The 27054-nt window shown below is 43.1% G+C and overlaps 1 protein-coding gene and 1 pseudogene across 1 annotated transcript; both read left to right on the top strand.

Moving 5' to 3' along the window:
• The first annotated feature begins 674 nt into the window (after window positions 1-674).
• Window positions 675-27054, top strand: HAL (histidine ammonia-lyase). The gene is made up of 20 exons (XM_060656707.3): window positions 675-1339; window positions 1956-2016; window positions 2124-2151; window positions 2482-2556; window positions 2650-2722; window positions 2815-2881; window positions 3190-3227; window positions 4048-4173; window positions 7917-8056; window positions 9392-9439; window positions 10085-10232; window positions 10987-11082; window positions 11184-11242; window positions 12343-12423; window positions 15284-15349; window positions 15433-15598; window positions 18112-18246; window positions 22996-23104; window positions 23204-23273; window positions 26448-27054. The coding sequence occupies exons 1-20, from the start codon at window positions 1093-1095 to the stop codon at window positions 26586-26588; spliced, it is 1974 nt and encodes a 657-aa protein (XP_060512690.1). The 5' UTR covers window positions 675-1092; the 3' UTR covers window positions 26589-27054.
• Window positions 26176-26293, top strand: LOC132660412 (U4 spliceosomal RNA; annotated as a pseudogene).

Raw genomic sequence — 27054 nt, 5'->3', positions numbered from 1 at the left:
TGGATTAGGGATATCCATGTACCAAGCTGCAAGAACATTTAGAAGCTAATATAGGTATACAGAGCATTAGAGTCCAAATAATAGTGATTACACACACTTCTGTAACGTTTCCAATTTACCATGTGCTGGGCTAAGGGCTTTACATATATGAGCTCATTTAATCCTCCATAAAGCCCTTTGAAATAGGCACAATCATTGTCCCCAGCTTAGAGATGAAGAAACTGAGGCCGTGAAAAAGTCAAGTAACTTGCCCAGAGGTCACATTGCTAGCAAATGGCGAAGCCAGGATTTGATCCCAGGTAGACACTGCAAATACAGCAGTGAGGCAGCTCACCCCTCTTCCCTTTTGAAGAGGAAACTGAGGCTAATTAATAATTTACTTGCTCAAAGCTAATACATAGTGGAGCTGGAGTCCCACTGTGGCGGTCTGAGCTGTTAACCTCCCAGCCATGATAGCTCATTCATCCAGACGTGACCTTCAGCTGTGAGAATGATCTCTAGCCTTTGCAGTCTCCCTTCGTTGAGGGACAGCATGGGAAAACCTTAGTGGCGGCAGGGGGTGGTTGCTCAACACACGTTTGTGGAATAAACAAGAAAACGAAGATTGCCACACTCCGTGGTGTCACAGTAGGCCAGAAGGTGCATTTTACTGTTGAGTAATTCTAGATAAAGACAGGAACACGGTGTTTATAGGCTGCCCTCGATGGAGAACACAGAAGCCAGGGCAGGGAGAAATCCGGGACCCTGAGAGAGAGGCCAGCAGGAGGGCACCTGGGACCCCCAGCGTGGGAGAAGCCGGGCCTTTCCGCCGGCAGGGCTGTACCCCGGCTGGACGGGCCGCTCGCCTGCCTGCATCCCCCTCTCCCGCCCCTCTCTCGGCTGCGAAAACCCACAGGAACCCCGTGCGGCCCTCGATAAATATTTGTCCAACGTGTGGATGAGTTAAGGCGAGGGAAGGGGCGTGTTTTGAAAGTCCAGCGGTGTCCTCCCCGCCGACCACACCTAGGAAGTCCCTCCCAGATAAAACCGTCCCCGCCAGGCTCCTGCCCAGGCAGAGGAGCAGGCAGCCTGGTGGCAGGGTCGCGCGGAGCCATGCCCAGGTACACGGTGCACGTGCGCGGGGAATGGCTGGCCGTGCCCTGCCGGGACGCGCAGCTCACGGTGGGCTGGCTGGGCCGCGAGGCCATCAGGAGGTACGTCAAGAATAAGCCGGACAACGGCGGCTTCGCCTCGGTGGACGACGTGCGCTTCCTCGTGCGCCGATGCAAAGGCCTGGGCCTCCTGGACCACGAGGACCCGCTTCAGGTGGCCCTGGAGGACAACGAGTTCGTGGAAGTGGGTGAGTGGCCGGAGGGCGGCGGCCCAGTCCCCGCATCCCTGGGAAGGAGGTCCTGGTGTCCTCTCTGCCCTCCGTGGGTGGGGCGGGGGGGGCGGGGGGGGGGGGGTTCGTGCTGTCTCTTAGGTTCCAACAATAACCTGGAGAGGGCAGGATTCTCATCCCCCTTTTACCACGAGGCAGCAGACCCAGAAATGAGGTGGCTTACCTAGAGTCGAGCGCTAGGAAGTAGCAAAGGCAACATCTGAATGCCTCTGCAGGTACAGAATCATTTTAAAGATCCTTCTGCCCTTCAAAAGCACCTCAGCGGACTGGAGGCCAGTGGCCTAAGCGGTTCGGTTTTAATACAAAATACAGCTGGGTGGTGAGGATGGGGGTGGGGGTGGGCGTTAGATCTTGAACTTCCGTGTAAACCCCGGTCCACGCCTGACACCTGCCTCTCTGCATTTCGCCGTCGTTTGTAAAGATGCTGGGAGCACTTGAAGGCCTCTAAAGTGGTTTTAAAGCAGCCATTTCTATAGAAGTCAGAGGCAGTGGAAGAGCCCTTTCTTGGTTTACCAGCAACAATGCGCGTCTCCTTTGCCATCTGTAAGGAGCCTGTCTCGCATTCTTGTTTCAGTTATAGAAGGGGATGCCATGTCTCCCGACTTCATTCCATCACAACCAGAAGGAGTTTACCTGTATCCTTTCCTGCAGGCCGGTGGGTCTGCGCTGGGGGGCTGCCCCTGCCGGTGATGGGGTGGGGGCTTTCTCACGCTACCCAGTGTTTTCCTTTACCTGGCTTCAGATACAGCAAATACCGGGAGCCTGAAAAGGTAAACTTCCAGCCACTGTTTATAAAGAAAATTAAGTCCCCCTCACTTAAGGAGGGGTGGAGCCAGCAAAATTTTTGAGTGAACACTGTCAGGACGGGGCTTTATCCTGCTCGGTGGAGTAGGCAAATGCATTAACTATGCTCTTCCATTGCTAGCCTTCTTTACTCAGCCTCCTCTTGAGCAAGTGGTCGTTTAAACTAGGACATGAATGTGTCAGAGCAAGGGTAAAATCTCTCGGGTGTCAAAATGTAGTTTTGTTTGAGGCTTCCCTACGCTCTTGTTCAAGCACCAAGCTGCTCGAGCTCATGGAAGTTCCCTTCTTTTGTGCAGTACATCGCCTTAGATGGGGACAGCCTAACCACAGAGGATCTGGTCAACTTGGGAAAAGGACACTACAAAATAAAGGTATGGGGGAGGGCAGGGGAAGGATGTCCTCTGACCTCTTTCACTGCGTATGGAAGTTTTCAACGTGCTCTGCTTTGACCAATGTTTTCCTAGCTCACCCCAACTGCGGAAAAGAAGGTGCAAAAATCCAGGGAAGTCATAGATAGCATCATAAAAGAAAAAACTGGTATTGTTTTCTCTTTGTGTCCTACAATTCTTTTTATTAACCGAACAAAACGGCCTGCATCTAATTGTACAATGTCTGTTTTTTTGTTGTAGTTGTTTACGGTATCACTACAGGTTTTGGGAAATTTGCCAGAACTATAATTCCTGTCAATAAGCTAGAGTAAGTCTGATTCCCACCCTCCTTAGCAAACACAAGCATTCACATGCCACCTGTCCCCATCTTTGAGACTTCTTTCAACAAGAGAAATAATTAACATTTGCCCCAATTTACAGATGAGGAGGATAAGTCTCCTGTTAACTTGTATACGAGTTGGCTTTGAAAACACAGGCTTGCTGGTTTCTTACATTGCATCACGCTGCCTTATTCTGCCTCTCCAAAGATTCAACTGTTCTTTCCTTCATTTTCCCAGCTGAGGAAACATTTTCACTGCAAGGTATCTAAGAGGGTTTTTTCCTTTTCTCTTCCAGAGAGCTGCAGGTCAACCTAGTACGTTCACATTCTTCAGGTAAATCATTCCAAACAGAGTGAGGCATCCTGTAACAGCCACGAACAGCTAATGCATTCCACTAACTAGTGCCAATTCTGCTTCAGGGGAGGAGGGGAAAGAGGAAAGCATCAGACAAGACCACCTTTCAGCTGAATCTGAGAAAAAGGAATGGACCAGGTGGAGAGAAGGGGTTGGGGCAGGAGCAGCTATGCTATCATGTCAAGAGTGGTGTATTTTTTTTTTTAACGTTTATTTATTTTTGAGACAGAGAGAGACAGAGCATGAACGGGGGAGGGTCAGAGAGAGAGGGAGACACAGAATCTGAAACAGGCTCCAGGCTCTGAGCAGTCAGCACAGAGCCCGACACGGGGCTCGAACTCACATACCATGAGATCGTGACCTGAGCCGAAGTCGGACGCTTAACCGACTGAGCCACCCAGGCGCCCCAAGAGTGGTGTATTTAGGGAACGAAATTAAGGCTGGAACTCAGGGAATGAGTTGGTCAGGATGAGATGAGATGTCAAGAATCCAGTCCCACCTGATTGCAGGGGAGCTTGTGCTGAGGAGTCTGGATGCTATTCTAAGGGTGTTGGGGAGGGTGGGGCTCACTGAAGCATTCTAGGAAAGAGAACTAAGAAGGCAAAACTGGGGCTTCTCCTTTTTCTAGAAGATGGGACTTTAACAAACAGGACAATCAGGAAGGAGAGCAGTGCAAATGCGTCTTGACTGAGTCAAGTCTCTTCTTGACAGTGGTAGGAGACTGGACTAAAATGGAAAAAGATTTGAGAGATGGAGGTAGAAAAGATTTCTAGAAGAAAACATTAATTCCGTTTTGCAGGTGTTGGGAAACCACTAATCCCTGAGAGATGTCGGATGCTCCTGGCTTTAAGGATCAATGTCTTAGCCAAAGGATACAGTGGCATTTCCCTGGAGACCCTCAAGCAAGTTATCGAAGTATTTAATGGTAATGCCATGGATCCCCAGACTGACCCTCCCCCGAGGCTGGGCATATACCACAGGTAGACTTGGTTGATGGCAGGGTGACGACTAACAGAGACAAGATGACATAGAATAATGGAGACAAATGGAAATGGGCTTGGTGAGAAGGAGACTACCCGAGGGGACAGGGGTGGGGACAGAGATGCTTACTCCTGTGTACCTTCAACTCACACTTCATCACCCTTCACTTAGTATTTGGTATCTTTAAGTCTGGAACAAATCCCTCAAGTCTGGCCCAAAGCTCAGAGCTGGAAAGAACTTTTAATTCAGCGATGCTCAGATGTGGTTAGAGAAGTTGCATCAAATCATCTGGGAAACACAGTGATTCCTGGATGTCCATCCCAAAGACCAATTCAGTAGTTCTGCTTAGTGCCTGGGAATCTGACATCTTAATGCTCCCCAGATAGTGGAATACCCAGACTTAAATGACTGAAACTTAACTTCTTGCAAAGATAAAACAGAAGCATCAAAGAGATCAAAGACTTGCTTCTGGACCAGGAAGCCATCTCGTGCCAGGATACAATACAGTTCAGCTCTTTGGAGCTTACTTCTCAGGGTAGAAAAACTCCAATGTGGAGACAAGATTTGAAATGATTAGGAGGCCACCGTCCCTTCTCACAGATGAACATCATAGATCAGCGCAGGCTCGGGAAACTCTTTGGGGTGAAGGTATATGGGGTATCTATGGGTAGACATGGCTGTGCTGAGCAGACCAGTAGTGATTCCACCACCTGTCCCTCCTCCCACCCTGGTCTTCCCTACAATCGCAGATAGTACATCTCTGGTTGTAAACCTACCTATGCTTTATGGGTCAGTCTAGGACCTCCCTGGGTCCCTAGAGTTCTGAGAATTCCCTAGGTGAACTATGATCTGGAAGCTGGCCTGTGGATGGCATTGCTTCATGCCACTAACCTTATCTACAGATGGAAAACACACTGCTATAGGAGTCTGAGTTTACTTTAGAAAGAACGGGACTTTTTTTTTTTTTTTTTAACTGAGAATTTCCTCCAAAACAGTACATGTCTGTTTATAAGTGGTGGTGAGGTAGTAGGCTGGGTGCCTAGGAATCTGGGCAAAAGTAGAAACAGAGACTATGCTGTCTATGCTTACCTCTTCAGAGAATCCCTGTGAATACTTTGGTGTGCCTTATCCTTCTAGAACATTTTATAATTCTTTTCTAATGTTAAAATTTACATGTTTCCAAACATTCTCCAATAGTGTTTTTTTCCCCCAATAGCTTTTAATGACTGCACACACTCTTTGGTTATATGAGAGTCTCTTAATTCTTTTTTTTTAAATTTTTTAATGTTTATTTTTACAAGAGAGTGAGAAAGCACGCACAGGGGAAGAGCAGAGAGAGAGGGTGACACAGAATCCGAAGCAGGCTCCAGGCTCTGAGCTGTCAGCACAGAGCCCATGAACCATGAGATCATGACCTGAGCCAAAGTCAGATGCTTAACCAACTGAGCCACCCAAAAGTCTCTTAATTCTATGTTGACATCATTTCTAACTTTTTGTTCTTTGAAGCAAGGCTGTAATGAACAACAGCTAACTCCTGATCTTTAAGATACATTGTTACAATTCCTAAAAATTTCTAGGTCTGATTAGGACATGCACAGTAAAAGCAAAGGGGCAGAGGACCAAGGAGGAGGAAAAACTTAAAGGAATAGATAATCCTAATGGGGATATGGGTTTCAGATCACCTTTCTTCCATGCAGCCTGATTTGTATTAGTCCCCTATGTACCGTGTCCCCCAACCAGCTTCACACAGCAAATCTGAGCATGTCCTGGCTAAAATCTGTAATGTCCCTAGGAAAGAGTCTAAACTTAAAAAAAAAAAAAAAAATGTTTCATATGCTGTACCTTTCATCCTTATGCTTTATCCATTCCATAAATGGAAGCTTGTACCTCCCACTCCCCTTCACCCATTTTGCTCCATGCCCCCACCCCCATCAACCATCAGTTTATTCTCTGTATTTATGAGTCTGTTTCTACTTTTTTTATTTTGTTTTTTAGATTCCACTTATAAGTGAACTGGTATTTGTCTCTGTCTCACTACTTTCATTTAGCATAATACCCACTAAGTCCATCTACATTGTCACGAATGGCAAGATCTCATTATTTGCTATGGCTGAGTAGTATTTCATCGTATATAAATACTACCTCTCCTTTACCCATTCATCTAGCAATGGACATTTGGGCTGCTTCCGTGTCTTGGCTATTGTAAATAATGCTGCAATTAACATAGGAGGGGCATATGTCTTTTCAAGTTAGTGTTTTCATTTTCTTTGGGTAAATAGCTGATAGTACAATTACTGGATTATGTGGTAGTCCTGTTTCTAATCTTTTGAGGAGATTCCATACATTGTCTGCAGGGGCTGCACCACTAGTCGTACACAAAGTTTCTCTTTTCTCCACATCCTCACCGATACTTGTTGTTTCTTGAGTTTTTTATTATAGCCATTCTGCCAGGTGTGAGGTGATAGCTCACTGTGGTTTTGATTTTCATTTTCCTTATGGTTAGTAATGCTGAGTATCTTTTTATGTGTCTGTCAGCCTTCTGTATGTCTTCTTTAAAAGAAAAAAAATGGCTATTCAGAGCCTCTGCCCACTTTTTAACTGGATTATCTGGTTTTTCTGATGTTGAGTTCTGTAAGTTGTTTGTACATTTTGGGTATTAACTCCTTATCAGATATATCATTTGCAAACATCGCACAGTCGGTAGGTTGCTTTTGCGTTTTGTCGATGGTTTCCTTCATTGCGTAAGACTTCTAATTTTGGTATAGTCCCAGTAGTTTATCTTTGCTTTTGCTTCCCTTTCCTGAGGAACCATATCTTAAAAAACGTTGCTAAGGCCAGTATCAAAGTGATTACTGCCTATGTTTTCCTTCTAGGAGTTTCATGGTTTCGGGTCTCACATTTAGGCCTTTGGTCCATTTCACGTTAAGTTTTGGGTGTGGTGTGAGGAAGTGGACTAGTTTTCCCAGCATCAGACAAGCCTGTCTTCCCCGTCATGTATCCTTCTCTCCTTTGCCATTGATTTATTGACCATATAGGCATAGATTTATTGCCGGGCTGTCTAGTCTTTCCGTTGATCTGTTTGTCTGTTTCTGTGACAGTGCCACACCATTGTGATTACTACAGCTGTGAAGTGTATCTTGAAATCTGAGATTGTGATAGTTCCAGCTTTGTTCTTCCTTCTCAAGGTTGCTTTGGCTATTTGGAGTCTTCTGTGGTTCCATACAAATTTTAGGACTCTGTGTTCCAGTTCTGTGAAAAACGCCATTGGTGTTTTGATAGGAATTGCCCTGAACCTGTAGATTGCTTTGGCAGAATGGACGTTTTAACAATATGAATTCTTCCGCTCCACGAGCACAAAATGTCATACCGTTTGTGTTGGCTTCCGTTTCTTTCATCAATGTTTTATAATTTTCAGAGTACAGATGTTTATAGTCTAAACTTAAAGCAGCTTATAAGGGAAGGAAGGCTTTTTGTTATTGGGAAGGTGCTCTCTCCCACCCACCCTTATTCCTCTCTGCCTTTTTTTTAATAGCAGTGCAGCCAGGTTCATTAAGCATTCATTGTGCTCCAGGAACTCTTTCCCCAGGTATTTGTGCCATAAAGTGATACTACATCCTATTGGGAGAGGTTGGTCTCGCTGGCAAAGTGAAGAGAGCCACAAGTAACTGGTGCCTACTTCTCTCCCAGCCTCCTGCCTGCCCTACGTTCCAGAGAAAGGAACGGTTGGTGCCAGTGGAGACCTTGCGCCACTCTCTCATCTTGCTCTTGGGCTAATTGGAGAAGGGAAGATGTGGTCTCCAAAGAGTGGCTGGGCTGATGCTAAATACGTAAGACTTTAATAACTTACATCCTGCAGTAATCTCCCTAGGCTGGGCACCGGCTGCACTTGCATACTTTATAGCACTGAATCCCTACAGCAACCCCATGAGGGAGCCACCATTAGTCAAACTAGGTAAGGCTCTTAGCTTCCATACTTTACTATTGGCCCTTTGGACTTGATGGTCACCTTGGTGAAAAGGAACAGCAGTCAGTGTTAATCCCAGCATTTTATTCTGCAGCCAAAAATCTTCCAGTGTCTATCCCGGAGGCCACACACTGTTGCAAATTTATTTAGTTGCTGGTCTCACAGTATAGCACTGTGGATCATAGTACCTGCTGTATGGCCTCTGGAAAGCAGGCTCCATTTTCCTCCAAGCTTCCACCCCAATGGCTAATCAGAAGGGCTTGCTTTTGGTAAAGCTTTAATGCTTTCCTCATCCATCTCCAAATTCCATCAGAGCAGCCCAAAGAACTATTTGAGGTGTCATCCCAGGTCAATTGCTGAGAGGTTCCCCAATGAAGGGGCAGAGGACCCAGGGGAAGGAAGAAGTTAAAGGAACAGATAATCCTTAGGAGGGTACGGGTTCCAAATCACCTTTCTTCCCTAAAGCCTGATCTTTATTTCTCTGTACAATGTTTTCCCAGCCACCGTCACACAGCAAATTCAAGCGTGTCCCGGCTAAAGCCTGTAATGCTTCCCATTGTCCTTAGAATAAAGTCTAAATTTAGACTGGTTTATAAGAGTCTTGTTGGTCTAATCCCTCCCACTAAGTTCTACATTACAGAAACTGGGGGTTCCTTACAGCTGGGATGTGCTGTGCCCGGGACAGAGGGACCAGCTCGTGCTCATTCTACTCTTATTCACTCACTCCTGTTCCTCCCTCTGATAAGTCCTCTGGGAAACTTCCATCTCTGCTCCCCTGGTTCTTTTCCCTCCAAATGCTATTTGCCCTTCCTTTGTGCTATCCTACCTACTTCCTGCCTCCTAGGGCATTTCACATACTCTTACTCTGTAAACATGTACTCAGGAAGCAGCAGAAGAAAAAGTGAGTCAGTAACGTGGAAACTGAACACAAAGGACCTAAAACCCAAAATTCGGGGTTACTTCTGTAGACACTAATGCCCCTGATTTAAGTACAAAAATTATGTGAAATATAAGTCTGCTTTCAGATTAAAGAACAGAACTATAGACCAGAGGAGGGTGAAAGATCCAGTTTATGAGGTCTGCTCTTTTATAAGACAGATCTTTAGGCTTTAAGGATATTTTATTGATTCCTTATGAAATTAGAAAAAGGCTAGTATTTCATTTGATACCCATTTTTATCTTTTTAATCATTCTGCAGGTCTTGGAGGCTCATGGATTGAAACCAGTTGTTCTGAAACCAAAAGAGGTAAGGAGATTCAAGGAAAATGTATTCGTTTTAACAAGTTTTTATTTATATACTATTTTCAGTCTTAATGTCGGTCTCACTGATTTCTTAAAGTAAATGTGGCTTTCATGTTTGTTAAAAGTTTGTCACTGAAGAAAGGACTCGTCCATAAGCATTCAGAAGATTCTGCCCACCACAAATGTTTAGGGGTTCTCTTACTTAATTCAAACTTCAAATCGGGATCTCTAAGGATCCTTAACAGATGCTATAAGTCAAGATTCCTCAGGGTGCTCTCAGCCAAGAGTCTTAGGCCAGAAATGTTTTAGGATGTCCTGTCCACAATGATGACAAGTTAAAGAAGAAATGCTGCGTAATTAGGAGCTAAAGATTTTATATGCAGCTACACTGGACGTTCATTGTTGTCTTGAGAATGGGGATACTTAACATGTATTCCACTTGCCAGGTTTATACTAGCAATTTCACTTAGGATAGCACTTAATCCTCAAGTGCTTAAATAAGCCTCACTGCCTTGCACTTTAGAAAACATAAATAAATGTCCTTCAGCTGACGGGTTAACTTTTCTCTTAGGGATGCAAAAGATATGAAATCAACTTGTACATAGGTTGCAATAAATGTAGCAAGGAACTTCTCTCTTTCTTTCCAAAGGGTCTGGCACTCATCAACGGGACACAGATGATCACCTCCCTGGGCTGCGAAGCTGTGGAGAGAGCCAGTGCTATTGCACGTCAGGCTGACATCGTGGCGGCCCTGACCCTTGAGGTGCTGAAAGGCACCACCAAAGCCTTCGATACTGGTCAGCATGGTTCTTCCATTTGGTTGCTATTCAGTCATTCAGAGCTGGTTGGGTGGGCTGGTCCAGGTCTTTAAACATGAGTGGTGGGGATGCGTGGTAGGGGAAAAAGAGAAAACCCAAGGGCCTATGGCATACACAATACTGCCACAGCTTCATCTAAGTTATGCCACACTTGATCCTTGGAATGACCGCGTTTTACAGATGCTGACTCTAGAATTCACCCAGCGTTCTGGATCACCCAGGCCCAACTCCCGTCAAACTGTGCACTGTCTAAGGAATCTGTCCACAGGGTTTTAGAAGTAGAGTAGGATTAAAGTTGGTCTCCATTAGAAAATTGAGAGAGAAAAACCATAGAAGTTGTAGTTTACCTGGAAAGTAATGAATTTGAAAGACTCCCTACCATTCTATGTAGTAGGACAGAAATCTGCCTAAAATTGATGTAAAACTGTCTAAAATTGGCCACTGTGGAGGTTCCTTCCATTAGGAGCCTAAATCCTAAATTAGGGTAGGCCCAAGGTCTTGAGTTGAATTCCCAGGGGGCTTAACACATAGTTTGCACTCGGATATTTAAAGTAGAAAGAGTACAGTCAAAGGAAAAGCTTGTTTTTGGAGTTGAGGTTCTAACTGTGAGTGGTGGTAAGAACCCCTGGGATTTTGAAGGCTTGTGTCAGCACCATGGATGGTCCTGAACCATCACCAATGGTAGTTTATGCTAATGGAAGAAGTGCTCAGACTTGTTCTCCATCAATTCTAGACATCCATGCTGTTCGCCCTCATCGTGGGCAAGTTGAAGTGGCTTTTCGGTTTCGGTCACTCTTGGACTCGGATCACCACCCTTCTGAAATAGCAGGTCTGGGGATGTTTTTGTGAGCGAGCTTATTTGGTTTTATGTTTTGTGGGAAAAAATTGATAACTTTGAAAAAATTGCTATCCCTTCCACCTCTTCCACAGAAAGTCACAGGTTCTGTGATCGTGTTCAGGACGCATATACCTTGCGCTGCTGTCCACAGGTAAACAAACAAAAAGCCTTTTCTTTTTTTCCCAATTCAGGGAGGGGTGAAAAGAAAAAGAGGTAAGTGTTAAAAAGTCATGTAACGGTCAATTATGATCCAAATTTCTTTACTGCCTCTGTTAAAAATTATGTGTGTCATACTTCCCTTTGTCCAATTATTTTAGTTTCTATTCTATATATTAAGCTGTTTGTTTCCTTTTGAAGTGCTTTGCTCAATTCCCTTGTACAGAAGCACAAGAGACAACTTGCTCTGTTGGTTTAGTGCCGTAACTTTTTAAAATTCTTAGTGATAACATCATCCTAACCAGTTAATGGAAGTTTACTGGTTCTCCCTTCTAGATATAGCAAGAACCAGCTTTCAGAGATGTTTGCAGGAAAGTCTAATCAAAATTAAGTGCACATCATGGTTGTACTTTATCTTCATTTAATAAGCAGATATAAACCACCATAAATAAATCTGTGAGGCTTAACTTTAGACTAAAACAATGCAGAAGACCTGAGTGGGCATGAGGCATCCAGTATTGCAGATGTTATAACTCATTTGTGAATGGCAATTAGTTGAGTAAGAAATTAACACACAACTCAAGAATGAAACAATATTTGATCTGGTGCCAGATTCTGTAGTGTAATAGGGTCCTCCCTAGAATAAATACCCTACTTCCTTTAACTCATCAAGTTCTATTCTAACTAGTTGATCAAAAACGTCTATGGAAAATCACTAAATTAGCCCTACAGTACAAATAAATCCCAGTTTAAAACATCCTTGCTATTCGGGGTGCCTGGGTGGCTCAGTTGGTTAGTGTGCAACTCTTGATTTCGGCTCAGGTCATGATCTCATGGTTCATGAATTCAAGCCCCGCATCAGGCTCTGCACTGACAGTGTGGAGCCTGCTTGACATTCTCATTCTCTCTCTGACCCTCCCCTGCTCATGCTCGCTTGCTCTCTCTCTCTCTCTCTCTTTCTTTCTCTGCCTCAAAATAAATAAATAAACATTAAAAAAAACATTCTTGCTATTCTAATAAGAGTATCAGACTCTGTGTGACAGACACCATTATCAGTGTTTTCAATGTATTAACTCATTTAATCTTGTATTTTAGGTCCATGGTGTGGTGAATGACACAATAGCGTTTGTGAAGAACATCATTACCACAGAACTTAATAGTGCAACAGACAATCCTGTATCTTTTGACTGCTTACTAAACTGTAGTTATAGAAATCAAGCTAGTAATTTTTAGATATGCTAAAGCGATCCTTTTGTGTAGTGTCTCTGTTGTTACTCCATTTCATAGACTAAGTACCTGGGGTTCAGAGGAACCTCAGAGCTGATGATTGGCAGGGGCAGGTCTGAGAACCTAATTTCCCTTCAGAGACTAACACGCTGTGCTTTCCAAACGGACTCATTAAAAGCTAATGCACATATTTCCGGCATTGGCTGAGAGGTTTCATGAAAACCTTTGCCCTAAAACCCAGTGCTGAGATTGCTGATAGAAAGATGAAAACCGAGGTCACAAGTGTGATTATGGGGATCCTGGGTAGGTTTGCATTTATGCAAGGCTTCCCGGTTCTTGTGACACATGAAACAGAAGGCAGCTTGTTAACACTTATCAAAGTATTGATCAACGAGTTATGGCTTTCCTCATCTCAAGTTTTTATTTTTGACATGGAGTGTACTCAAATCAGTATTTCCGTATTTCTACAGAGAATAGCAAGAATGCTTCCATTTTTCAAGGATGCAGCCCTTCTTTCCTTCATGGTGTGGTTATCTTAGAGCCGTCTTGTTTTTGCTATGGAATATTCTTTGAGGGTATAGTTCCCCCAGACGTTGATGTGATCACTCGGGAGTCACACTGGCAAAGTTGTCACAGAGGTACCCAGTACTGCCTTTGAAGACCACCCAACCCTTAGGAATATATGCCTTCCTATCCCATGTCGGCCTCAGTTCTTAATACGCCTCAGTTCTTAATACGGGACAAAGTGCTGAGTTAGCAACCCTGGAAGGAGCTCACAGCTTAGTTTAGCAGACAGGTTTCGCAACAGCTGTGAAAGATTCATCACAAGACCCTTTTAGTGTGGTTTCTCTGACAAGTTTACTTCAGGATGTGTGTTTTATGTCCTCTCAGATTGTTTTACAGTTAAGTCAAACCCACACTAAGTAATCCTCAACTCACTCAGCTCAACATACTTCACCCCCCAAAATGGACTAGAATTTTCATGAAGTCTATGCAGTCTGTCTCATCTGTCAGTTCTTGTCAGTTCTGGCACTGTGAGGAAAGGCATCCTTTCTACACTTAGATAATTTAGACCTGAAAGGGTATCTTATAGAGTAAAACAAAACAAAATAAAACAAAACAAAATGAAAAAAACAAAGAAAGATCTGCCATTAAATTATTGGATATGGGAGAGGGATAATTCCTTACTAAATTCTTACACTACCACTTGCCCCAGCAAAAGTTTCAGCCAACAGTCTTTTCCTTTCTCAATTAAAGATTCTTAATTATTGATGAAATTCCAATAAGGCCATATTTGAGAGTTCTCCTACAATGGTGGTGTTACTTGAAAGAATAGTCTTCTGAATTTTCCTGTTGTAGATATAGAGCACCTATTACATAGTTGCTAGATGTTATGGGAACTAAATTCGAATTGCTATAATCTGATAGCCGGCAACCAAATTTGGAACAACTGGAGAACAACAGAACACGCTTAAGTTTTAAATAGGTGCAGATATTACTTGCTATAAGAATTCAGAGAATGGAGAGAAGACTAAGGCCTGTGACTGGGGTGGCTTGGTACAGAAGAGCCAGCATTGGGCCTAATAGGCTCACGGATATATGTACAGAAAAGAGTAACTCCAAACTTGACTAAGTTAGTATAATACGTGCATCTCCAGTTCCTTGGAAGTCAGAACCTGTCTCAGAGTTCCTAGTTCATAGATAATATTCTCTAGTCCAGGAGGTGAAAATTAGCTGTTTGGAATCTGCAAGGAGGATCTGTTACTGCCTTTTGTCTGAGTGCCTGTTGATCCAAGTGAAGTGCATGATACAAAGGAATGATCCTTGAGGGCATTGATATGCAGGGAGTCTAAGCTGCCTCCTACTTAGATTGGTTTGCAACAGCCTATTGGCTGCCATATGCTGTGAATGCTGGCATAGGATCACTGAGTAGAGAGTTTGAAAACGTTCCCAGGATTGATTGTTCCAGACAATTTAGTGGTTGCTCATCAACAGTCTTCATTCAGCAAATTCTTCTACGGAGCACAAGCTCACATTGCCCCCTGCCAAAAAGAGTTTGCTTTTAAACTGGCGTCCCGGTCTCTGTTCTTCGTTTCAGATATAGACCGTTTGAGGGAAAGTACTAACCGCTAAAATTACTATGGTTGTGGTGCTTGAGAATCTCTAATCTCAGGGGAAAAAAATTGATGTTTCATGTTTTCTTGGCCCCCCGTTGGGTGTACATGATTCATCTCTAAGGTTTGGGATATTTGTTTTGTTTTTTCGGGTTTTTGTCCCTTTATGTCAACAACTGCTTGTAGAGAGAATCTCCTTCCCTCCACCCATATTTGTACAAGGGCTATCAGTGTTACAAATTAGTGGGTTGGGAAAAGAGTCACACAGGTATCCCCTGCTTCTTGAAAGTCTGCATTACAGACCTACGTTAGTACTTGTTTTCACGGACTGAAAGAAATCTGAAGCGGTAACAGCAGTATCACCGAGCTCCTTCCCTGGGAACTATACTCAGCATCTCAGCATCAGGCTGCCAGGGCTTTGAACTGTATGAGCATCTGTGCTTTATCTTAATTTATTTTGTGCATCCATTAGCAAGATGTGTCCTCTGGTATCAGAAGACTAAAAGAGGTGATTTTGAGGGTCTGGGAATGCTCAAAAATTTTCCATGTAAATTAATGGTAAGCACTTCTTCCCTTTATGCCATTTCGGTTTAGGAAAGATTATCATAGGAACGCTCTACTTTCGGTTGGTGGGGGAGACCTCCACTTGCAGTGATCAGCAAATGTTATATTCAAGCCTTAACCTGTTTTGAAAGATGGTATTTGCCAGTAGGGGAGAGACTATTTCTGGAGGAAACTTCCATGGTGAATACCCAGCCAAAGTAAGCTTTTTAGAATTGCTCCTGACCCTGAAAGCATATTCCAATTTAGGCTCAATTCAACTGAATTGAGTCACTCTTTCTAGGCCCTGGACTATTTGGCCATTGGAGTTCATGAGCTTGCTGCTATTAGTGAAAGAAGAATTGAAAGGCTCTGTAACCCCTCCCTCAGCGAGCTGCCTGCCTTCCTGGTTGCTGAGGGTGGTCTGAACTCGGGATTCATGATTGCACATTGTACAGCTGCAGCCCTCGGTAAGAACACTGCCCACTTCTCAGGACGCGAGCCGTCCTTTTTATCTGAAAGTGTCAAATTCTGTCCTTGAATGAGGTTTTTTCCCCCCCTCATTTGCATCCTACCTGTCTCAATACAAATGCAGAAGGAAGCCTGGCATATTTTAGGAAAAAAAAAAAAAAAAAAAAAAAAATATATATATATATATATATATATATATATAATAAAATCTAAACAAAGTTGAAGTAAAACAGAATAATACCCCAAAGCGTTTGTAAATAATGAGGTTTCCACAATTTCTCTGTAGGAAGCAATTTAACGTCACATACGAATGGCATGTTTGTAGCTTTTTCCCTAATCGCAATTTGGGGACTATCAGAAGGAAAAAGACAAAGATATCCATAATTAAGGTGAAACATGAACGGACCTGGATGATTAAACATTGGATACATTTCATTAGATATACTGACCTCTAAGAACATAAAGATGGGATTACAATATGCAAAAATGCTTATAAGAAGCAAGGTGCCCTCTATGAGAACTGAGGTTCAGTGTCACTGATTTCTGAATTAAAACTTTAAGTAACACATCAGAACAAGGCCTGGAACAAAGGACCTGCTAAGGACTTAATTTATATTTACTCACTTCACGGTCACAACAATACCGTGAGGCAAGGCACTATCATTACCCCCATTGCATAGATGAATACCGGATGATCTGGGAAGTTAGGTGACTTACCCAACATTGAACGGCTCGCAAGTAGAACTGAATTCAAACCCAGGCATTTTTGTCCTCAAGTCTATGTTCTCACTTCAATTAATGCAGATCTCATTTTAATGAGTACATAATCCTAATATGGCTGCCAAATTTAACAAATAGAAATGCAGGATGTCCAGTTAAACTTGAATTATTTGGGACATGCTTATACTAAAAAGTTATTTGTTTTTTATCTGAAATTCAAAGTTAATTGAGCATTCTGTATTTTTTCTGGCAAACCTACCCATGAGGCAGGAGATCACATGGGCACACAAGAGCATAGACTCTGGGTCCAAATCCCAGCTCTGCCATTTACCAGGAGTGTGATATGGAGCAAGTTTCTTAATCCTATTGACCCTCCGTTTACTCCTCTATAAAATGGGGGTGATAAATTTACCTAATGGGGCTAATTTGAGAGTTAAATGAATTAATGCATATAAAGCCTTAGAACTATGCCCGGCATGTCTCTAAGCAGTAAGTAAATATTAGTTGCTATTAGGATTACTCCTAACCCTTTCCTCACCAAAGCCTCACATGGAAACTCAATAAAACCAACAGAGACCCTGAATTCATGATGTCCTCTGCCGAGGATCTTCTATTTGCTCACTTAACCCCCTTATGAAAATACTTCCTTAAAGGATAGCAACTTCTCACATTAACATAGGGAGGTTGTGGTTGATTTCTAGAAAATATTAGGGACTTCAGAAAGCTTCGTTTGAATGGGTTTGGCTTCCCTAAACTGCCTATTGAAGTTGCTCAACTTGCTTTCTTTATAACGAAATGGGTCGTTTTCTTTTGGGGGGACATGTAACTTCTCTTTCTGAATGAGACTCACTACAGCCTGCTTATCCATCTAATGGCAGGTGAAGGGTCACAGGACCTGGGCCTTGCAGTGCTGAAACCTGGCAAGTCCTGGGCAGACCAGGACGAGTTGACCACCCTAGTTCATGTAGCTGGATTACCTCAGGACCCCTTATGGCACAGAAAACAACTGAAGTCTCACTCAGCCACTCTCAGGGTCAAAAGTGTAGGGAAGAAAACGCTCTGAGTTTGGCCTTCCCTGGCTTCTGGAGCTGGGGAGGAGCTCTGGAATCTAGGTCCTCCATATTTAACGTGTTGTCTTCGAGCCAAAATTCCAGCCACCACCTGGGAGCTTATCAGAATCTCAGGCCACGCGAAACTCAACATTTGCATTCTGACAAGATGGAGCGAGTCATATGCACAATAAAGTTTGGGAGACACCAATCCGGGCCATCACTAGGATTTCCCCAGCCTCCCCAAGTTATCTCTGGCAGTCATGAAGCCTGTGCTTAACCCACTGCCTCCACTTATATAATCACTGAACAGTCTGAACTGAAAAATATCCTTGCTCAAGATCTGGGGTCCAGTCTCCATCCCCAAACACCACCCTGAATTCTAAGGCCTCCTCTGGTGATAGTACCAGTCAATTGTTCTTGAGTACTTAGAAAAGACCATCACATCTTTTTTTTCCTAGTCTCCCTAGCATGCTAAATGTTTCCTGTGTTTTCAACGGGGCTTTGTACTATTAGGGTTCCCATCTGGTCTTATCTCAGAATTCATTATTGGCTCCAAGTCCTTCTCACTTTGATACAAACCCAACCTGCTTCCATTTCCCAAAATAATTTTGGACCATCTGGTGCTTGGATAACAACCGAGAGCTCCTGGAGGGGCTCCTCCATGACGTTGGTCACGGGGAGCAGCCAACATGGCCATTTTTCCTATTAGAAGCATATTTAACTTGCACGGCCTCTTGCAGTTTCTGAGAACAAGGCTCTGTGCCACCCCTCGTCGGTGGACTCTCTCTCCACCAGCGCGGCCACAGAGGACCATGTCTCCATGGGAGGATGGGCAGCAAGGAAGGCACTTCGGGTCATCGAGCACGTGGAGCAAGGTAAACCCAGCCAGTCTGGGATGGCAAGCCTCTCTGATTAACTTCTACATCTGTGAGCCTCAAAACAGGCAGCATCAGCATCACCTGGGAACTTGTGAGAAAGGCAGACTCTTAGCCACCACCCCCTCAACACCTGCTAAAGTAGAAACTCTAGGGGAGAGAGAACAATCTGGTTTAAGTCTTCCAGGTGATTCTGATGCTCGCTGAAAATTAAGAACCACACCTGCTGACCTATCAGGTTTATTGGTTGGCTTTATTTTTCAAACAATTTAAAACATATTCAGAAGTAGAGAGATTAGTACCACGAGCCCTCATTTATACCTCACTCTGACTCAACAGCACATTTGCTTCATTTTTTCTTTTACTTTTCTCAAGTTATTTTCAAGCAAATCCCATCACATTATTTTCTTCCTGCATTTTTATCTACCATGATGCCATTATCACATCCAACAAAATCAACAAGTCTTGGGGTCACTGATAAGTCCATATTCAAAATTTCACAATTATCTCAATGCCCTTACAGTGGGTTTTTTTCAAATCTAGATTTAAGGCCCACATTTTAAATTTGGTGTGTTAAAGGCTTTACGCTTCTTTTTATCTAGAACAGTCCCCTCTCCCTTTTTTTTCTTCATGCCATGGACTGGATTAAAAAAAAACCAAAAACCAAAAAACAAACAAAAAAACAAAAAAACAGGTCAGTCTTCTGTTAGAAACTGACATTCTGGATTTACCTGTTGGCTCCCTTATGGTGTTACTTTTAACTTGCTCTCTAGCCCTTGCATTCCCTGTATACTGCGGTTGTTCCCAAAGGCTTGACAAGATTCAGATCCAAACCTTCTGGCAGATACTTCTAGGGTGGAACTGCGTTAGGCCAACCTCCCTCTGCCTTCTAAATTACTGCTTGTTTTGTTTATTGTTTTCTAAGTTTATGTATGTATGTATATATGTATGTATGTATGTATTTAGAGAGAGAGAGAGAGAGAGAGAGAGAGAGAGAGAGAGAGAGAGAGACAGAGATTGCACAGGAGCAGGGAAGGGGCAGAGAAAGAGGGAGACAGAGAATCCCAAGCAGGCTTCTCACTGTCAGCACAGAGCCTGACACAGGGCTTGAAACCACCAACTGCGAGATGATGACCTGAGCTGAAACCAAGAGTCAGACACCCAACCAACAGAGTCACCCAGGCACCCCTTGTTTAGCTTTTTAATTTTTTTAACGTTTATTTTTTGAGAGAGAGAGAGAGAGAGAGCAGAGCGCAAGCAGGGGAGGGGCAGAGAGAGGGAGACACAGAATCCAAAGCAGGCTCCAGGCTCTGAGGTGTCAGCCCAGAGCCGGATGCGGGGCTCGAACTCACAAACTGTGAGATCATGACCTGAGCAGAAGTCGGAGGCTTAACCGACTGAGCCACTCAGGCGCCCCCTTGTTTTGTTTTGTTTTGTTTTGTTTTGTTTTGTTTTGTTTTAAAGGAATTGCCTTCCTTTAAGCATTGTTATCTAAGCTCCTAAATTTTTGCAACTGTATTGGAAGCAGTTGGCTGACAAGAGTATCACTACGGTAATTCCCACCTTATCCACGGGGAAAACGTTCCAGACCCCCTGTGGGTGCCCAACACCACAGGTAGTACCAAGTCCTACGTATACCATGTTTTTTCCTATACACACATACCTATGATAAAGTTTAATTTATAAGTTAGGCACAGTAAGAGATAAGCAAGAACAATAAAATAGAACAATTATAACAATATATTGAAATAAAAGTTATGTGAATGTGAACTCTCTCAAAATACCTGACTGTACTCACCCTTTCTTGTGACTATGAGAGAGGACAAAACGCCTACAGACGAGATGAAGTGAGGTGAGTGTCGCAGGCGTTGTGACGTAGCGTCAGGCTCCTATTGACCTGATGATTCGCCAGAAAGAGGAACCTGACAAATCATCAGGCTCACCTGCTTCCACACGGTGGTTGATTGCAGGCCACCAAAACTGTGGAAAGCGAAACAGCGGATAAGCAAACACTACGGTATTTTAAGATAAATGTGGGAGAGCTGAGTATTCTTGTTAACAGCTGTATTGAGATATAATTTACATACCATACAATCACCCATTTAAATTGCACACTTGAGTTGTTATTAGTATATTCACAGAGTTGTGCCATCACCACCACAAATTTTAGAACATTTTCATCACCTCAGAAAGAAACCTCGTACCGTTTACCTATCCCTCTCCTATTGTCCCACCCTGTCCCCGGGCTTAGGCACCCACTGATGTACTTTTCTCTCTCTATGGATTTGCCTATTCTGGACGTTTCATGTAAGTGTCATACAATATATGGCCTTTTGTATCTGGCTTCTTTCAGTCAGCATAATGTGTTCAGGGTTCCTCCATGGTGTAGCATGTACATCATTCCTTTTTATGGCCACACATTCCCTTTTATGGATTTAACACATTTTGTTTATCCATTCATCAGTTGAGAGATGTTTGGGTTTTGTCTGCCTTTTGGCTGATATGAGTAATGCTACTATAGACATTTGTGTACAAGTTTTTATGAAGACATATATTTTCATTTCTCTAGAGTGGAATTGCTGAGTCATATGGTGACTGACCTCCATCTTTTTGAGGAACTGCCGGACTATTTTCCAAAGTGGCTGCACCATGTTGCATTCCTATCTGCAGTGTTTGAGAGTTCTGATTCTTCCACATCCTCACCAACACTGGTTATTAACTGCCTACCGGAGTGTGTTCCTAATGTTCATTCTTGAGATGGTCTCCCCATTAAACATGTGGCTCTGGCCAGAAGGTTAAGGGGACACCCTTATCAGACACCTATCCAGATCGGATCTTCTAGCCAGTTCTTCAGCAAATTAACCTTACTGTCAAAAGACACCAAATCAAGGCACCATCATCTCCTTTTGATTGATATCTCCTTGTTTTAACCACAGTTCTTCCATAGTCACCACATACAATAACCCGGGTGAACTTCTTAAAATGTAATTTTGATCACACCATGTTCCTGCTCAAATTTGCCAAGTTTCCTCATCGTACTCCAAACAAAACCCAGCCCCCTTCCTGTAGCCTACCAGGATCATGCGTGATCTGGCTTCTGGCTCTCACTCGCACCTGTCTCCATTCCATTCGATACCCTGGAGCCACAGTGTTATTCTTGTACCTGCCAGTACCTCAGCACCTGTGTCCTCGCTGGTCTCTCTGCCTGCAACATTGTTCCCCAAGGACTTCACATGGTTCACTTCTTCACTCTCTTTGTAGCTGTGCAGATTTCACCTCAGATGCCTTCCCTGTCCACCCCAGCTCAACTTCTTAAAGTTTCCAATACCTTACATATGAAGTGAGGGGACTAGACTAGAAGATGTAAAGCAGGCTCCAGGCTCTGAGGTGTCAGCCCAGAGCCGGATGCGGGGCTAGACTAGAAGGGGACTAGAAGGGGACTAGACTAGAAGATCCAAAGCAGGCTCCAGGCTCTGAGGTGTCAGCCCAGAGCCGGATGCGGGGCTCGAACTCACAAACTGTGAGATCATGACCTGAGCAGAAGTGGGAGGCTTAACCGACTGAGCCACTCAGGCGCCCCCTTGTTTTGTTTTGTTTTGTTTTGTTTTGTTTTGTTTTGTTTTGTTTTGTTTTAAAGGAATTGCCTTCCTTTAAGCATTGTTATCTAAGCTCCTAAATTTCTTTAGGAGGTTTCTTCCAGGTTTCTTCCAGGTCCAAAATAGATTCATTTATTTCATCCTCTCCTATTGTGACTTGTCTGTACTCACCAGAGTTTGTGATGCGATTCATAAATTCTAAGATGGAAAGTCAAATATTTTCAATATTCCATTTCAGTTAACCACTTAAATGGTTTGATCAACGTTACACTTCTAAACTATTTTTTCTTGGCAAATAATGGAATCCAAATGTAGAGAAACTTAGATGTCAATATTCAAAGCCAATCACAAGGTATGGTACATTTAATAAGTTCTTAGCTAGGAAAAACCTGTGTAAGGATTGTTTTATCAAGAAGCCGAAAGTTGGCAAAGTACCAATTTCTAGGATTGCATTTTTTTTAATTTTTTTAATGTTTATTTATTTTTGTAAGAGAGAAAGACAGAGCAGGACCAGGAGAAGGGCAGAGAGAGAGGGAAACACAGAATCTGAAGCAGGCTCCAGGCTCTGAGCTGTCAGCACAGAGCCCAATGCGGGGCTTGAACTCAAACCGTGAGATCAGGACTTGAGCCCAAGTTGGGATGCTTAACCGACTGAGCCACCCACGCGCCCCTAGAATTTCAGTTTTAATGGGCCTGGGAGCCTTTGAGTTTGAAGGTTTGAAATGAGCACTATAGAATTAGTCCCAGCACAACAAAAAACTCATTTGCTCATTCGCTGGCTCCTTCAATCCTTTGATGAAAGTCTATTGCCAGGTATTTCAAGCCAAAAGAAATAGCAAGACTAAAAACAAATTGAAATTTATGCAAAGGTGGAAATAGGACAAAGATATCATCCATCTTGATCAGGTAAAGTAAGAAGTGGGGGACTAAGACATTTAGCTGGATAGTGTTCTCCTTCTTAACATTAAACATACAGCCAATAGGTTAGAAAAGCAAATTTAAGATGGTAACCAAACACCAAGGCAGCTTTATTCTACCACTAGACAGAGAACCGACTATCTCTTAGTTGGCTGGCAGTGTCGACTTCCTCGTGAGTTATATCCCCCCAGCACGAAGTCAGGCTTTAATCATCCCTCCACCTTTCTTATTGTAGTGCTGGCCATCGAACTTCTGGCAGCCTGCCAGGGCATAGAGTTTCTACGCCCCCTGAGAACAACTACTCCTCTGGAAAAAGTATATGACCTGGTGCGCTCTGTTGTAAGGTAAAGTCAAACAGGTCCCTGGAGATGCCATCATTTCAGATCTGTGAACCCTGGCAGTGGTGAATGTTTGGCTGATGGTTTGATGTACTTTCTCTGTAGGCCCTGGATAAAAGATCGCTTCATGGCCCCAGACATTGAGGCAGCGCACAGGCTGCTCCTGGAACAGAAGGCAAGTTGGCCACTTGGCTTATTTCTTAGTTTTGGATCATTATGGGAAAGCAAAGTGGGAGTAGGGAGTGAAGAAATATTGTCTTATTCTTTTGTTTCTCGTCTATGCCTTGGATGTGAACAAAAAGGAACTTGAGCAACTTCTTGTGCAACTTTAAAAAGCTGTCTGATAACCACTTAAGTGTCCTGTGTTGCACCCAAACATTAAATATCTAATGACTAGAAACTGAAATGATTTTAAATGGAGTTTGGGACAGGTATTCATCGGGAGAAAAAATGAGATGAGAGTTTCATGGATCCCCTTCACCAAGAGCGTTCTCTTTCATTCAAAAGTATGTTTTCTGTGATGCTATCACCACCACCTCCAATTGGTCCAATGATTAAATAGACCCGAAGAGAAAACGAAGTCCCAGGTTTTTACTTCAAAGGTCTATGGGTCTGTCTAGCGCCGTGGGGTGTCCTACCCTATCATCACCCTGATTGAGGTCCTACAGGTTCTCTTTACTGCTTATTTCCTCTGGTTTCATTGACTAGAGATTTCTCTGATAGGGACAGATGCCTCATAGGCTGACTCGTTTTTTAAATATATTTTTTAAAGTTCTTTAAGCCTTTTGTAATAATTTGTGAGTATCATGTTCTCTAGAATTTCTTGATTTCCCCTGGAACCATTGCTCTGTTCTTGGGGAATGATTTTTCCTTTTGATCTTCACATCTGTCATTTCTAAGTGTGCCCTACACCCTTTGAGGGGACGCCCCTTGCTTGCTGCCAACTTTGGTGCACATCGAGAGGTAGATGAGAGAGGTTGGCCTTTTTTTATTAATTGAAATATAACTGATATATAACATATTCATTTCGGGAGTACAACCTAATGACTTAATATTTGTATATATTGCAAAATGATCACCACAATAAATCTAGTTAACATCTGTCACCATACATAGTTATAATTTCTTCTTGTGATGAGAACTTTTAAGATCTAATCTCTGAGTAACTTTAAAATATACAATACAGTATTATTAACTATAGTCATCATGTTGTGTATCCCCAAGATTTATTTATTTTATAATTGGAGGTTTGTGCCTTTTGACCCCCTTTATCCATATCGCTCACCCTCCAACCCTCCCCCCCCCACCTCTAGCAGCCACCAATCTATTCCCTCTATCTATGAACTCAGTTTTTGCCATTGTGGTTGCTATTTATATTCCACACATAAGTGAGATCATACAGTATTTGTCTTTCTGTGACTCATTTCATTTAGTATACTGCCCTCACGGTCTATCCATGTTATCACAAATGCCAGGAGTTCCTTCTTTTTTATGGATGATCAACACACACACACACACACACACACATACATACCACATTGTCTCTATCTATTCATCTGTTGCTGAAAACCAAGTTCAGCTGTCCATCGCTTGAAAGGCCAATACTCAAGAGATGAGTTTTGATTAGAAAGGAATATGAGTTTTATTCAGGAGGCCAACTACCTGGGGAGAAATAGACTCTTGTCCAAAAGCCAACTCCCAGGTTTCTGCCTAGCACAGAGGTGTTTAAAGGGAGTTAAACAGTTAAGAGAATACAGTGGTCTATGACATTTCTTACTTACATGCAGACTCAATGATGTCAGCTACAGAGTTATCTCAGTATTTAGAGGTTGTGGAAGAAGTTCCAGTTTCTTGATGCCCAGGGGAGTGGGGGAGCTGCAAGGAGGTCTGGTTTCTTGGTACCCAGAGGTTGTGCAAGAGTACTTTGTTCTTTTTTTTTTTTTAATATTTTTTTAATGTTTATTTATTTTTGAGAGAGAGAGAGCGACAGAGCAAGAGCAGGGGCGGGGCAGATACAGAGGGGGACGCAGAATCCGAAGCAGGCTCCAGGCTCTGAGCTGTCAGCACAGAGCCCATTGCGGGGCTCGAACTCACGAAGTGTGAGATCATGACCTGAGCTGAAGTCAGACGCCCAACTGACTGAGCCACCCAGGCTCCCCAAGAGTACTTTGTTCTTTCTGCAAAGGAGGGCAAGATCCACAGATGACCAAAGGGAGGTCAATAATCACTGTGTGATCTTAAAAAAGAAACACATTTTGCTAAAACATTGCTGGGCTAGTTGGAAAGCCAAGGTGGCTCCAAACATACTTGCTGGCCTCTGCAGGTGGGGAAAGCTCTTGGTCCTTCATCCCCCAAGGCCAGTGGCCGGCAAATCTCAAAAGAAACAAATTAATTCTGTTATAGATCAAGGGCCTTAGGTGGGCAAGCAAGAAGTGTGTTACCTTAACTCAAGTTAACTCTTAAGACTGGGTGGAGTTGTTATACATCTGTCTGTGGACACTTAGGTTGCTTCCATGTCTTGGCTATTTGCAAATAATGCTGCAATTAAACCTGGAGATGCACGTATCTTTTCGAGGAAGTTAGCCTTTGAAAGAATATATTTTTTAAGGTAATACAAAAGAACAGGAAATCCTCCTTGGTTGTTGGCAGCAAGCTGATAAAAAGCAGTTGTAAACCAAAAACAGGACCTTAACGTGAGAAGACATGATGCTTGAAAGAGAATAGGTTGGTGGGTGGAGGTATAAACAAGGGTCTGAAGCACGCTTCTCAAACTGTGATGTGCGTGTGAATCTCCTGGGGATCTTGTTCCAGATGCTGCTGCTGCTGCTCCACAGGTCACACTCTGAGTAGCAAGGGTGAAAGGAATAGAGCACACACGGCACGGAAATCTGGCAAATGAGGAAATCCACCACCTTATCCAAAGCTTGTTTTAGAAAACACACGATCATCGTTTAAGCAACTTTCTTTAATGCTGTCCACACTGAATTCTCTAGGCTTTGTGTGTTTGTTAGCTTGTTTTGCTTCAGAAGAGTAAGCAGCTGAAAACCTTCATGGTAACTCCAGAAAGGTTTCAGACTAGCTTTGCACAGTGGCAGTATCGTAGCCAATGAGGTTTATCCGAGGTGTGATTATTGCTAATAGAAAGGTTTCACACTTTGTATTTTAAAATCTGTTAATGCAACCAAAGAGCAGTTGACACAGATCGTATGTCAAATGGCTTAGAACAAAGGCAAGGAAACAGCCGCTACGTGTCTAGTCAGCGATAGACGTTTTGGTCCTACGAGGTTGATGTTCCATGGCATGTGAGAACAGTGTCCTCAACATTTTGACTTTGTTTTGTCCTTTTCAGGTTTGGGAAGTAGCTGCACCATACATAGAAAAATACAGAATGGAACATATTCCAGAATCCAGACCAGTTTCTCCAACGGCCTTTTCACTGGAATTCCTACATAAGAATTTCATCAAAATCCCAGAGTCTGGGGATCTTTAATGGGCTTTGTCATGGATTAGCAGATCAGATGGTACTTTAACAGGAAGCAGTATTATGCTGAGGAAAAGACCTGAGAACTTCCCTGGGTAGATCAACCCATTATTTTATTCCGTTCTTCTAAAACCTACTTTGGTTAGGCTGGTGACTGTATTAGTTGCTGACTGTAGCGCCGTGTTCTTGTTGACTTGGTTTGAGACATGGCAGCTGTTTTCAGATTATAGTTTTCTTTCTTTCTTAACGCTATCAACAGGCCACAGGCCACTTAACATTATTTGAACTCAAACAGTTCAAATGGTATCTGGAAACAGATTGATGGTATTCTTTTCCAAATGCATTAGACTTTTGTAAATCTTTTTTGTTTGTTTGTTTGACAAACTCTCCACTAGATAACTTTGATCGAATTACACTATAATATGATGGGTGTTCTTTAATAGGCCTTGATAAACAACTTGTTTTGAAGTCATAA

Source organism: Panthera onca, chromosome B4 (assembly GCF_046562875.1).
Source record: "Panthera onca isolate mPanOnc1 chromosome B4, mPanOnc1 haplotype 2, whole genome shotgun sequence".
Lineage (NCBI taxonomy): Eukaryota > Metazoa > Chordata > Mammalia > Carnivora > Felidae > Panthera > Panthera onca.
Note: the sequence above shows the minus strand (reverse complement) of the source record. Positions and strands in the feature narration are given on the sequence as shown.

Coding starts and splice junctions, on each gene's coding strand:
- HAL (XM_060656707.3), top strand. CDS start 1,093: ATGCCCAGGTACACGGTGCACGTGCGCGGGGAATGGCTGGCCGTGCCC. Junction 4,174..7,916: donor AGTTATCGAAGTATTTAATG/GTAATGCCATGG, acceptor CTTCTCTCCCAG/CCTCCTGCCTGCCCTACGTT. Junction 11,083..11,183: donor CCACCCTTCTGAAATAGCAG/GTCTGGGGATGT, acceptor CCTCTTCCACAG/AAAGTCACAGGTTCTGTGAT.